The 11,901-nt window shown below is 39.2% G+C and overlaps 1 protein-coding gene across 1 annotated transcript in view; it reads left to right on the plus strand.

The window, feature by feature from the left end:
- The first annotated feature begins 1,844 nt into the window (after positions 1-1,844).
- PAPD5 (PAP associated domain containing 5) overlaps positions 1,845-11,901 on the plus strand; it is a 17,706-nt gene continuing 7,649 nt past the window's right edge. Inside the window, exons 1-4 of the mRNA XM_009076734.1 lie at positions 1,845-1,962; positions 7,075-7,121; positions 9,913-10,033; positions 10,732-10,839. Coding sequence (XP_009074982.1) covers positions 1,873-1,962; positions 7,075-7,121; positions 9,913-10,033; positions 10,732-10,839 — 366 coding nt within the window. The 5' untranslated portion in view covers positions 1,845-1,872. The remainder of the gene's footprint in view (positions 1,963-7,074; positions 7,122-9,912; positions 10,034-10,731; positions 10,840-11,901) is intronic.

Genomic DNA, 11,901 nt, shown 5'->3' on the forward strand with positions numbered 1-11,901 from the left:
AGGGGCACATCATGTGCCTTGCAGCTGTAACCTCGAGAGAGGCACAGGCAGAAATGGGGCTGTGTTCCTTGATCAGTTCCCCACTGTGCAGCCCACAAAGACAGACCTGACTCCCAGGTCTTCCTGTAAGCTGGGTCACCAAATGGCAGTTGAAAAATAATTTGTATTTTCAAGGGTTTGCTTATTGAGGTTTTATGACTGTTTTCCTTGTTTCTGGTTTTGGATGCTAGCTTAGTGGTCAGGCATGTGGAGAGTACATTATCAATTCAGTGTATGTGACTGGCAGTGAGGACAGAGAGTGAGTTTGGTCATCCTTTATCACATACTTCTCACCTGAATCCAGTACTTGCACTGAGAGGGTAGCTGTGAGAAGGCTCAAATGCCAGCACCTGGGAGAGCAGTGAACAGTAGAAGAACAAGAAATGGCTGAAAAGCTAAGGCAGAGTAGTCAGTGTGGTGTAAGGGATTGCAGTAGTAGTTTGGAATGTGCACATTAACTCTAGGCTGTAAGCTCCCAAGGAAAAACAAGAAAGCAGCTGTGGGAGGTAAGAAATTTCCTCTGTCAGAGGAGTTTTGCTCTTTGCTTTGTTTATAGAGAGCTGTGGTGGTGGCCACCACAAGTTGTCAGGCTTTGTGACTGTTCCCCTACCTGGGCTGGAGGGGCAGGGAGAGAAGCTTGTGTTGTTCATAATGCTGCAGTATTGAAGAACTTTATGCAGGTGGTTTGAGTTCTTTCCCTTCTGTGACTTTGTTAAATACAACTGTCGGATATTTTAGTCTGTTTTGCTGACACCTGTATACAAATTCCTGTTATTAACCTTTCATTTATTTAAGTGTGTGTGCAGTGAGGAAGGATTAGATTCCACATCTCAGCTAAGGGCTTGCTCTTAATAAACTGCTCTCTTCTGATGGTCCCTCAGAGCTTTAAGGAGAGCTGCAGTTATACCTGGTAACTAGAAACAATATGTTTTTAAAAGATAACCAGCTATTACTATAATGGTCATTGCAGGAAACAAAATGAATTTAGTTACTCTGTGGCTGGAATTGCACTGTTAGTCAAGACGATGATGTGTTTATGACAGTACAGCAGCACAGAAATTTGTAGCACTGTAGGAAGACATTTTTATTTTGGCTCCAATCATAGGCAGAGCTAAACATAACTTACTGACTGTGAGAAGCACGTGTAATACAGTAAACTATATATGGGTTAACTGTCTGTCAGTCACTCATTGTTCTGAGCCACCGCTGCTACACGTGTACTACTGATTCTCTGGTTATGGGGGGAGAGTTCATTTTTAGTTTATGTGACTTCTGTAAGCTGTAAAAGAAGCAGTTTTTCAAGCTCTAGTACTGGCACAATTACTGTCAACTTTTGAAAGCGTGGTACTGAATACAGACTGCAGCCTGAAACTCCCTGGCTGGTGCCAAGGGGCTGACTAGGAAGCGTTGGCTAAAAACCTCCTGTTTAAATTTTTGTGAAGTGTGTACTCAGAGCTTACAGCTGCGTTCAGAGTTGAAGACTGAACCGTTTCTGTGTTACGCTGGCGTTAAAATAGAGTGTGACTTTCAGTGTGAATTGAAGGCACTTGGATTTAGATTTGCTTCCACACTTTTAGCAAATGCAGTGCAATATTGACCCGTTGGCATACGAGGCTAATGGGGAACTGAATGTTACTAAGTGTTGTGAGTGTGGATTTCTTTTTAATCACACACTGCTCTCAACTGTCCCTTCATGAAATAGGGAGCTAGGAGCTTCTTTGTTTACACTAATTGCTATGTCATTTGCCTGTTGGTTTTTCCCTGACTTTTTGTTCTCTTTTTTTTTAAATCTCTTTTAGTCTTCATGAAGAAATCATTGACTTTTATAAGTATATGTCTCCCAGACCTGAAGAAGAGAGAATGCGGATGGAAGTGGTGACCAGGATAGAAAATGTAATCAAAGAGCTCTGGCCTAATGCAGATGTGAGTAGGACACTGTTTCTGTTTGTTGATGTATAAAAACAACATTTCGTGCATGTTGCTTTATGAAATATTGAATAATGAAAACACTGGGTTTTTTTTCCATGTTTAAAAAACACAAAAGCATGTCTGGTCAAATGAGAGGTGATCTTTCTATCTAGAATGATATGAGTTAACATTTTCTATCACACATAGGACCAAAGACAAACTAGTCCTGCTGTAGTACAAGAAGGAGCATAAGGTGTGGCAGCATTCAGTCTCATGAATATTTATTTGCCAAGATTAATGGGACCATACCAGGCATGCATGATGTATTGTAGTAAAAAATTCTTCTGGAACTCCTATCCTCACTAGTAGCAGGTCTTCTAGTCCAAAAACCTGTGGTCTTGGATAAGTCTGTTGTGGTGGAATACCATCAATGCCACATTACATAGACCATAGTATTTTTAATGGGAAGTTAAACTAAATTGACATATCTTACAAAATTAAAAGACAAACCAGGGTTTGTTTGGGTTTTTTTGTACAGGAACAGCCAAATCTGTATATCTGTGTATTGAGCTTAAAATCCATAATGCCTCTTTCCACTGAAGATGGATTTTTGCTAGTACTTATTCATTTGAGACAAGAGTTTCTCCTATGCAGAGCTATGGTTTTTTTGATAAAGGATGGATTAAAGAGAAGTCAGAGAAGTTGCTCTTACAAGTCAATATGGTTTTATGGCAACACAGTTGAATTTCTAGTGTAATTGAATCTAGTTTAATTGTATTCCTCTACTAATATGATGTTCATTTCCAGCATGCAGATTTGTAGCTTTAGTCATGTATTTGTAGGTAACAGTAGCTGAAAATAAGGGCTTGTTAGCCAGAATAGCAAACCAAATCCAGACAGCAGAACCTCTAGTATAAAGAATGCTCTTTGATCCTGCCACAGTAAAAGACAGTGTTTTGACATGAGTGACTTAAATCCACTGTGTATTTCAGATCTTCTTAACCTGTTTTTTTTGGAATGTGTGTTTAGAAACTGGCAGAATATAACAATATGAATTCTGTATAAGCTCTGTGTATGTGGTGTGTGGGTTTGTGTGTAAAATGCATTCACATTTTTGAGGTGGTTGTTGTTTTGGGGGATGTATCAGGGAGGTGTTATACAGAAGGAGCACAGTCCACTGGGTGATAGCTGCTTCTGCACAGTTAGAGGGAATTGGTGGAGTCATTACTACATGTATCTGGTAATTTTCTCTTTGAGCAAAACCAGTAACCTTTCCATGGGAACTGTGTGAGACTTTAGCATGTCCCACAGGTTGTACAGCTCTCTCCACCCCAGCGAAACAGTGAGATAGACCCTGATCAAGACCAGGAGCAGTGAGCTGTCAGTCTGAGGTGACAGCACAGGAAGCAGTGTGATATGAAACAGTGCATGCTCTGGTGCCAGTGCCTTGTAGGAGGGATTTCACCAGAATAACTGATTGTTTCAGCCTAGAGAAGGTGATGCCATTTCCTAGGCAAGTTTGCATCCTGCAGGCTTAAGTAGGTTAATGGGGTGACTGGATTTGTTACCAGGGGATCTTTCTTTGTTACCATTAGCACTTTGAATGGGGCACAATTGCTTAGTGCTGTTAGACACTGTTTGTAGGACAGGCTTGATCTGTAAAAGTTAGGTCTTTTGTATTAAAAATAACTTTTTGCATACATACATACACATATATGTAGCTATGTGTGTACATATGTTACTTTGGGGCCTTGAGAAAATAGTCTTTCTTTAAGCTACTGAAACCTTTTTGCAGTCACAATGTGTTGAAGAAGGGGAAGCAAATTACAAGCCCTACCACAAGAGACAGCTGTAACATGATGGAGAGGAAGCACACACTGTGGAGTTGAAAACTGAAGTTCACTTTTCAATTAGTGCCAGTTAAAACAGCCAGGACATTCTCCTCTGTGCTTCAAAATGTTAGAGAGCAAGTGTGCCAGTTCCTTTTTCTCAAGTCAGTAACTGTTCTTCAAAGCCTGACTGCATTTTGCCTGCAGTTGTTACGTTGAGGAAGAATTCTCCTTTTGTATGTCCTTCCGTTTTCTAGAGGCTGGAAGGGAACTGAGCAGTGACAACAGCATGTCAGGTTATAGTTCAGAAATTGCTGTTATTGTTCTAATACTTACTTTAGCAGATCAGTTGGGAACTGAACTGTTGAACTCAACTGTGTTCAACTTTGTCAGTCTCTTGTTGTAATTTTTCAGTTCTTTGAGTTAATCACTAACCTTTTGGAAATCTGTGTTGGTTTAGCTACTTCTAAGTAGTAAACTTTCAGGTTTGGAGTTCATGCTGTGAGAAGGTGGAGTGTTATCTGGTCCAATGTCCTCAGCTTTAACTGTAGTGTCAAGCAATGAGTTAATGTTTAAGCTGTTCATTTTGAGTCATAGATACAAACCAAAACAGCTAAAATAAACTTTTAAGTTAAACATACACATTTAGTTTGTAGTTGCTGACTAAACACATAGGTAAGACATAACTCTCTAAAAAAATCAGGTACCAAGAAAAGGAAAATCAGGCTTCATGAATCTAAACAGAGAGAATGTGTGGAATGTGCCTGAGCACCTACTTCTTTTTCTTTCCTCCTCTGTTCCACTTAGGAAAAGGCTGAAAAAGCAGATGGAGGGGGGGTAAAACTAGGTATCCTAAACTGTTACTTTATTTATAGAAGTTAGCAATTGTGTCATTTGCTCTCTTACTCAAGGGAATGTGCTTAGAAGGAAACATTCCTAGTAAGTGAGAACTGTTCTTGGCATCAGCAAAGCTCTGACCATAAGAAAGGCTTTAATTACGCTGAAACCGAACAGCCCAAAACATTAAATGAAAACATTTTAGGACAAAGATATTTGACCAGTTGAATCTGAAAGTTTGACTGTTGAACAAATAAGTACTTACACGGTGGAATTCAGGATCCATTTGTCACAATGTCCTCAGCTTCGTGTCTGAGTGTTCTGTGACCTCCTAGATCTGAAAAGAGGTAACGTCGCATACTTCACGCGCTTCGGTTATGAAAATACTATGATTGGGAGTGGAACTGGAAAGATGGTCTCTATTTAGTTCAACAAACTTTAGAAAATTCTCCTTAATGACTGAAGAAAGGAAATTACATTGGCTACGGATAGATTCTTTTGTTTTGTTTTGATGGAAGGATTTTGGTAGCAAGGGCTTTCCAAGCTTCTGTGGGTTTCCAAGTTCCGTTGTGCACAGTGAGCACGTATTTGGACATGGACCATAATTAAAGCTCCTTTGGGAGCCTTGGAATTTAATATGGACAAGTTTGCAGAAATGTGGGATAAATAGTAACAACAACAGGAGTCCGTTGGAGTCTGAAGTTATCTTGTGAGTGCAAATACAGATCTCTGTCCACACAGAACAAAACTTGATGGCTGTGTCGGCACAGCACAAAAACTAGTGCTCATGTCTCAAGCCATAATAGTGTCCTGTATTTGGGATGCTTTTAATATGTACATGGCTACAGAGCTTCATAAATCAAAACCCTTTACAATTTGTGTTCCCATTTCCCCACTCTTCTGTCTTTCCAGGTTTCGTGAGAGGAGGGTTGAAGTGTGGGTGTGGGTTTCTTTTATAACAGTTCAGTGTTTCTCATACTCCAAATTATTGTACAAGAGCAGATGTGGTCTCATTCCTTTTGGTAAAGGTCATATATGTTGTATCTGTAAGTTTATTAATACTTTCAGGGTTATTTATTCAATAAAGGCTCTCTTTGCTGTTCAGCTGAACATACTTTTGTTTGATATTGTGAAAGCACATTTAGTTTTTTTCTGAACCCATCAGTGATCATTTTATTGTGCAAAAGCACTTTTCATATATTTCTGGTGGTCAAATAAATCCTGGTTTGACTGAGCCCAGTTTTTAAGAGGGTGTTTTTATTATTATCCTGGATTAAAAATAATGATAGTTGTTATAATTACATTTTTAGCTTTGTGATTCCTTTATGCTTTTGTCAAGATCTGGTGCAGTATTGGTGCTCACTGTGTGGCCTCTCTTGCAGTCTTTGCTAGTTTGAGAAGCTCTGAACTTTCAGCATTAAATTGTGTACTTTTTTCTTGAGGGTGGGGTGAGGGGGTGAAAGGGTGAAGTGATAAAAAATAATCAAGAAGAAGCACTCAAACTGCTTCTCAGTCTACTACAATATTAAGACACTTGCAAAACATCATCTTTTCCTGTCTCCCCCTTTTTCTTATCCTGAAGGGGAAAAGCATAGAAAGTGGGTCACTTGACATACAAATAGGTGGCAATCAAGCTAGTGTATGAGGCTCATTAAAGCAGAATACACAAGTCTGTATAAGGTGGCTCCAGGAAACACATCAGAAGAATGTCTGGTTGAAAATGAGTCCAAATGTGTAGATATTTTTACTTTGAAGTCTCACCAGCCTCCCTTGGAGACTTGGTGCATGAGTCCAACCTCCTGCGAGGCTTGGGGAAGTTAATGAGAGTCACACAGCTTACAGTGGGAACCTGATGATTTACACCTCCAATGCCAGTAAAAATCCTGCCTAATAAAGTCATTCTCTGCGATGTGAAGCTTGACAAAACTTTTTTTGGTTGTGGTTTAAGCAGAAACAAACAGAGTTGTGCCACCTGCTTTGTAATTCAGAAATGAAATGGATCACATTATCATGAATTTTTTGAAAGTATGCAAAGCAATGGAAATACATTAAACTCAGAAAATGCTTAAAAACTGAAGGGTATGCTCTGAGATGTGAAAGCGAAGAGCAGATTGAACTGTTACTGTTTTTTTTGCATGTTCTCTCATCCCTAGGTGTTTTGAAATCTTTTGGGTTCTGTTTTTTTGCCAGATTTGGTCACGGGGAGAATTTTTAATTTACAAAGGAGTTTTAATAGAAAAGTCTAAGTTATTACTGTTTCATGGCCAATACCAACGAAGATCAGCTGGTTATGGCACACTGGAGATGAGAGTGCTTTAACAGAAGTGTTGAGTGCCTGTGAGCAGTACCAGACTCTGCCAATGGAGGGTAGCAATGGCCTTTACAAGCAGCTTAATGGAACTTGTTTCTCTTCTGAAGCCTGAAAATTTGTCTTCATATATATTCTGTTCTTGTGTTTCAGGTGCAGATATTTGGAAGTTTTAAAACTGGTTTATATTTGCCTACAAGGTTAGTAATTTTTCAGTTTAAATCCCATACAAGAGAAAAGATCACTTGTTGAACCTGTACCCCCAGGGAGGTTTATCTGCACTCCCAGTGTCTGTGTTACTTGTGTTGATACTTGGTATGTGAAGAAAGTGTTAAGCTGTTAATACTCTGCAAAGTGTACAGAAATATAGTAAGTAGAACTACTAACTGTGATACACATGCCTATATAGATTTTGCAAGTATTGGTAAAGGGTCTGAATTACCATGTGGTCAAGAAAGCTTATGTTGTGATTTGGCTTAATTAAACGACTGAACCAAAGGAAGAGTTTGGCCTTACACGAAAAGCTAAATTTTATCTCCACAGACAACTACATTGAAACCTTTAACATTACCTTGTTATTGATAATGTTACTGCTGAAGAGAAAAAGATTGCATACAGAATTGGCTTTTTTCTTTCAGTCTTCTTTTGTGAAATCTGTACAGTAATCAATATCTACCTACTAATTTTCATAAAGGAAAGTCTTTACTTGGTGACAGTGGTATCTTCTGTGTAGAAATTATAAATATTTTTGACAGTTAACCAGAAACAGAACAAAAAGCTTAAGTGGCTGCAGGGGATAATCACATTTAAATGGATAAGTCTGAGGATAACACTTGAACTGAGTTCCATACTTGGTGAACATGAGGAATTAATTGCTAGTGCTGACTGCAGGTGATGGATACCTTTGTCATTGTTTCATCCCTTTTGTTAAAGAAAGTACCTGAGAGATGCTTTAGTAGCTGCTTTAGTCTCAGGAGTTGCAGGGAAATTGAATTGCTCAGTTTGTGTTTGGAAAGGCAGAAGTGAATTGTACAAATACTCATTGTGTTCACATTTGGCCTCATTCTTGGCCCTTTTTCATTGATTTTAAATAGGCTTAATTAAATTTGATTCGATGCTGGTAATGCAAAAGAGATATTCCTATCCACTTGACTGATAGTTTTTTACTATATTTGCTTGATTGCTTTGACACTGATGTAACAAAAACACTTAGCTGTTGTCTGTTTGATTTCATATATTGCCTTGCTTCAGTATTTGTTTCAGATGAAGTTTTGAGGGAGAACAAATGCAGATACTTCAAACAGTACATAAACCCACAAAAAAAATCCTGTGGCACTGCTTGCCAAACTTTCAACATAAGCAGCATTTGTGTGTTGGCCATTCATTCACTGTTGTCTTCTGTCAAATCTTCCCTTTGCCCCTGCTTTTCCCTACCTGCCAGTAACTGTATAGTTAGTTCAGATTTCAGGTTCTGGGATTCAGAAAGACCTAGTGTGTTTTGAATCCTGTGTTAGAATTTGCCTTATATCCATTTCCTTAAGCTGATGTTGAAGGTTTGGGCACAGAGTTGTTTAGCTGCTGGATGTCTGTGTTCTTTGCTGGCAGTATCTATACTCCAGGTGACAACGGAGCTGCTTTTTCCATCTCAGTGTGCATCAGAAAAATGTCTCCTGTTATTAGCTGTCAGCATCAGCAGTGGGTTTAACAATAATTTAGTTTAGAAGAGAGATGTCCAGCAGCATTTCCTGCTCTCCAAGCTGATTTTGAGCACAGTTTTCTGAACCCAGGCTGGCTGCCTGTCCTTGTCAGCCAGATGGTGTGTGGCTGAACTGCTGCTGAACTGCTGCTGCTGGTGCTGCTCCTTGGCAGAGATGGTTCATCTACTGCAGATGTAGTTTCTCTGACACTGTTCAAGCAGTGTTGTTTGAAAATCAGCAGACCTGTAGAATCTACTGGGAGGGAAAGTTATTCCAAAATTTTTTGGTGTATTCTGTTATGCAGTTTTCCATACCACTGAAGTGTCCTGCTAGCATAACTGTAGAGTAACTTGTTCACCTCCTTTGTGTTCCCAGCCAAGCAGGAAAACCAAAGAAGTTGGTGAGCAGAGAGGAAGAAGCTCAGGATGTCACAGTAGCCCTCACTGTCTTCGGCTGGGACACCAACCACCTTTTGAATTTGAGTTCAGGGATTGAATTAGGTTCTCAGCTCCCTGTGTAGTCAAATGAGTGTGTGTGTGCGCACAGGGAGGAAGTGTAGCAGGATGGAGACACCTCTTCAAGGAGCTGAGTTAATGAGTGAAGTTAATTAGGTGGTTTGATCTTATTTAACAGCTTGTTGCTTCCTGAAGTCAAAGTTGCCATGTTTTTCTCTCCCTTTCCCTGCTCCTTGTTCTTGAAACTACAGCCCAGCTGCTTTCCAGGTGCTTACTGCTGCTCTGATCACCCAGAAAACCAACCTGGAGATGCAAAGAGGCAGGAAATTACTCCAGAGTGTTTTGAGGTTTTTTTAACGGGGGGACAAAGTCTGCCAGACTCATTAATAGGTTGAACTGGTTTGCTGTGGGTTAGGCAAACACCAGACCTAGAGCAAAGGAGGAGACAGGGACGTGCACCTGGGAGCAGAGGATGGGCAACAGGACTTTCCTTTTGGTGACAGGCTGTAAAATTGGCATTACTGATCAATACAGCCCAAAGATGGTGATTCACAACAAGTTGATTTCTTGCTCTGAATCAGTCTGGAGATGCTAATCCCTCTCTGCTCACAGTGTGGCCTGAGGAGGCTAATCTCAGTCTTTGCAGCCTAAGTAATTTTTGTGTGTATCTGCATTTCTCCAAGTGTAAGAGTTCATTCCCACCCCTTTCCTCAGAAAATTACTTGACTAAGCTGTGTTCTATCAGCTTTATTCTAGTTATGCATAGATGCCAGTTGTTTATATTTTAAGTGTATTGACCTTTTAATTTGAATTAATTTATTTTCTTTTTTTCATTTCAGTGATATTGATTTAGTCGTGTTTGGAAAATGGGAGACATTACCTCTTTGGACCCTGGAAGAAGCTCTTAGAAAGCACAACGTAGCAGATGAAAACTCAGTGAAGGTTTTAGATAAAGCAACTGTAAGTTTGGGGGAAGAGGATGTTTTCTTGTTCTAAGCTAAACTTCTAATCAAAGAAAGAACTTGGTTAAAAGAATGAGTTTTCACAAACAGAAACTATTTGGCATATTAAATTTGAAACAGAACCAATAGAACTTTTTTAGTTAGTATGATTTTTATTACTGAGGAGAGAATTGATAGTGCAGTAACAGAAGCATTTCTTCTGTTGGGGAAATCATCTGATATTCCATATGCACAATACACACTTGTGTTTGAGAGAGATTAGACTTGTCATGAATTAATGTGGTTAAACTTGTGAATGTGTCAAGATCTTGTGCTTTTTGTTTGAAGTTGACATTGGTGAGGGAGCGATGACCCCAGTGACAGGAGTGTGGCAGTTCTGAGTCTCTCTTACCATTTCAGTGTGTTTCTCCAGCGTTTGTCTCCCCCTGGTGTCCGTGCTCCCACCAGAGCTGAGCTCCAGCAACTCACCCAAACCAATTGAAAATTAAATTAAAATTAAAATCTATGAGTCAGAAAAGCAGTTTATGCAAACAGATTGGCAAGGAGACCGAGTTCCTGCATAGGAGTCCTGATTTCTCTGCCTACCTCCTCTCTACAGTTCATAAAATGTTTCAGTTTTACTGGTGCATATAAGTATAAATTAAGCCAAATGTGTCTTGGAAATCTGTATTGACTTAATCTGTCTTTCTTTTGCAGGTACCTATTATTAAACTGACAGATTCCTTCACTGAAGTAAAAGTTGATATAAGCTTTAATGTACAGAATGGGGTTAAAGCAGCCCAGCTCATCAAAGATTTTATCAAGGTTAGGCAACACTATAATAGAACTACAGAGCTGAGTATTTGATACCTTGATTTCCTGTTTTACTTTGCATGCTTACTAGAGATACACTTTGTTACTGTTTTGTTATCTGATACTACTGAGTCATGTTCTTAAGATTTTGATCTATTGCCCTACAAGGCATGAAGATATTAAAGTATACAATGAAGGTATGGAGTAGTTTTAATCCTACAGTGATTAAGGAAAAAGCACTAATCCCTGTCGTAAATGTTCTGCTCTTTTAACTGTGGTTCACTGAACTTAAAATGAGTAATAACCATACATTCCTGAGGAAGTACAGATCATCTTGTTCTATACTGATTAGTGTTTCAGCATACAGTATGAATTTGGTAGAATAAATTAAACTCAGTGGTCAGAGATTCACTAATCCATGTATCATAGATAGATACATTGCAGTTCTTTTTGCTTAATGGGATCATTTTGTTAGGATTAATGTGCTTTTGTATTTTAAAGTTTTGAGGTATCATTACACTCTTTTCCTTTCTTTCCCTTCCCCTATTCAGTGCATTGAACATTCACAGTAAATGCCCCATAAAGCAGTAGAAAATTTTGCTTGGATTTTCGTGTTCTATGTAGGGAAGAACAGATCAGTCTCACTTAAGTACTTAGGTATTACTGTTCTACTACTGAACATGAAGATCCAAGCAAAATTTTCTACTTCTACAGAAGTCAATTTAGCAACTCTTTGCTGCTAAATCAGGACTGACAGTTTTGTATTGTGTAGCTCCTTGTTGCAGAAGGAAGGTGCCCAGAATCTCTGTTGTAAGGCACATACCCAGAATTTGGTGGCTGAATTCAGTTTTTACATCCTGTGCATTGTTCCATTGCCTCATGGTGGGAAGTTCCTGAGCAAAGTGCAGGGACTCCCAGAGAAAAACCCTGTCTTTGAATTTTGGTATATAATGGTATTCAACACTTGAGCTTGTCACTTCTTAATAGTTCCAAAAAGTGATTTGGGATCTTCAGTTAGACAGAGCTCCCAGTACTCACCCTAAGGGTCATGCAGAGAAGTTCTCAGCGAAATTC

Source organism: Acanthisitta chloris, unplaced genomic scaffold, assembly GCF_000695815.1.
Source record: "Acanthisitta chloris isolate BGI_N310 unplaced genomic scaffold, ASM69581v1 scaffold28216, whole genome shotgun sequence".
Classification (NCBI taxonomy): Eukaryota; Metazoa; Chordata; class Aves; order Passeriformes; family Acanthisittidae; genus Acanthisitta; species Acanthisitta chloris.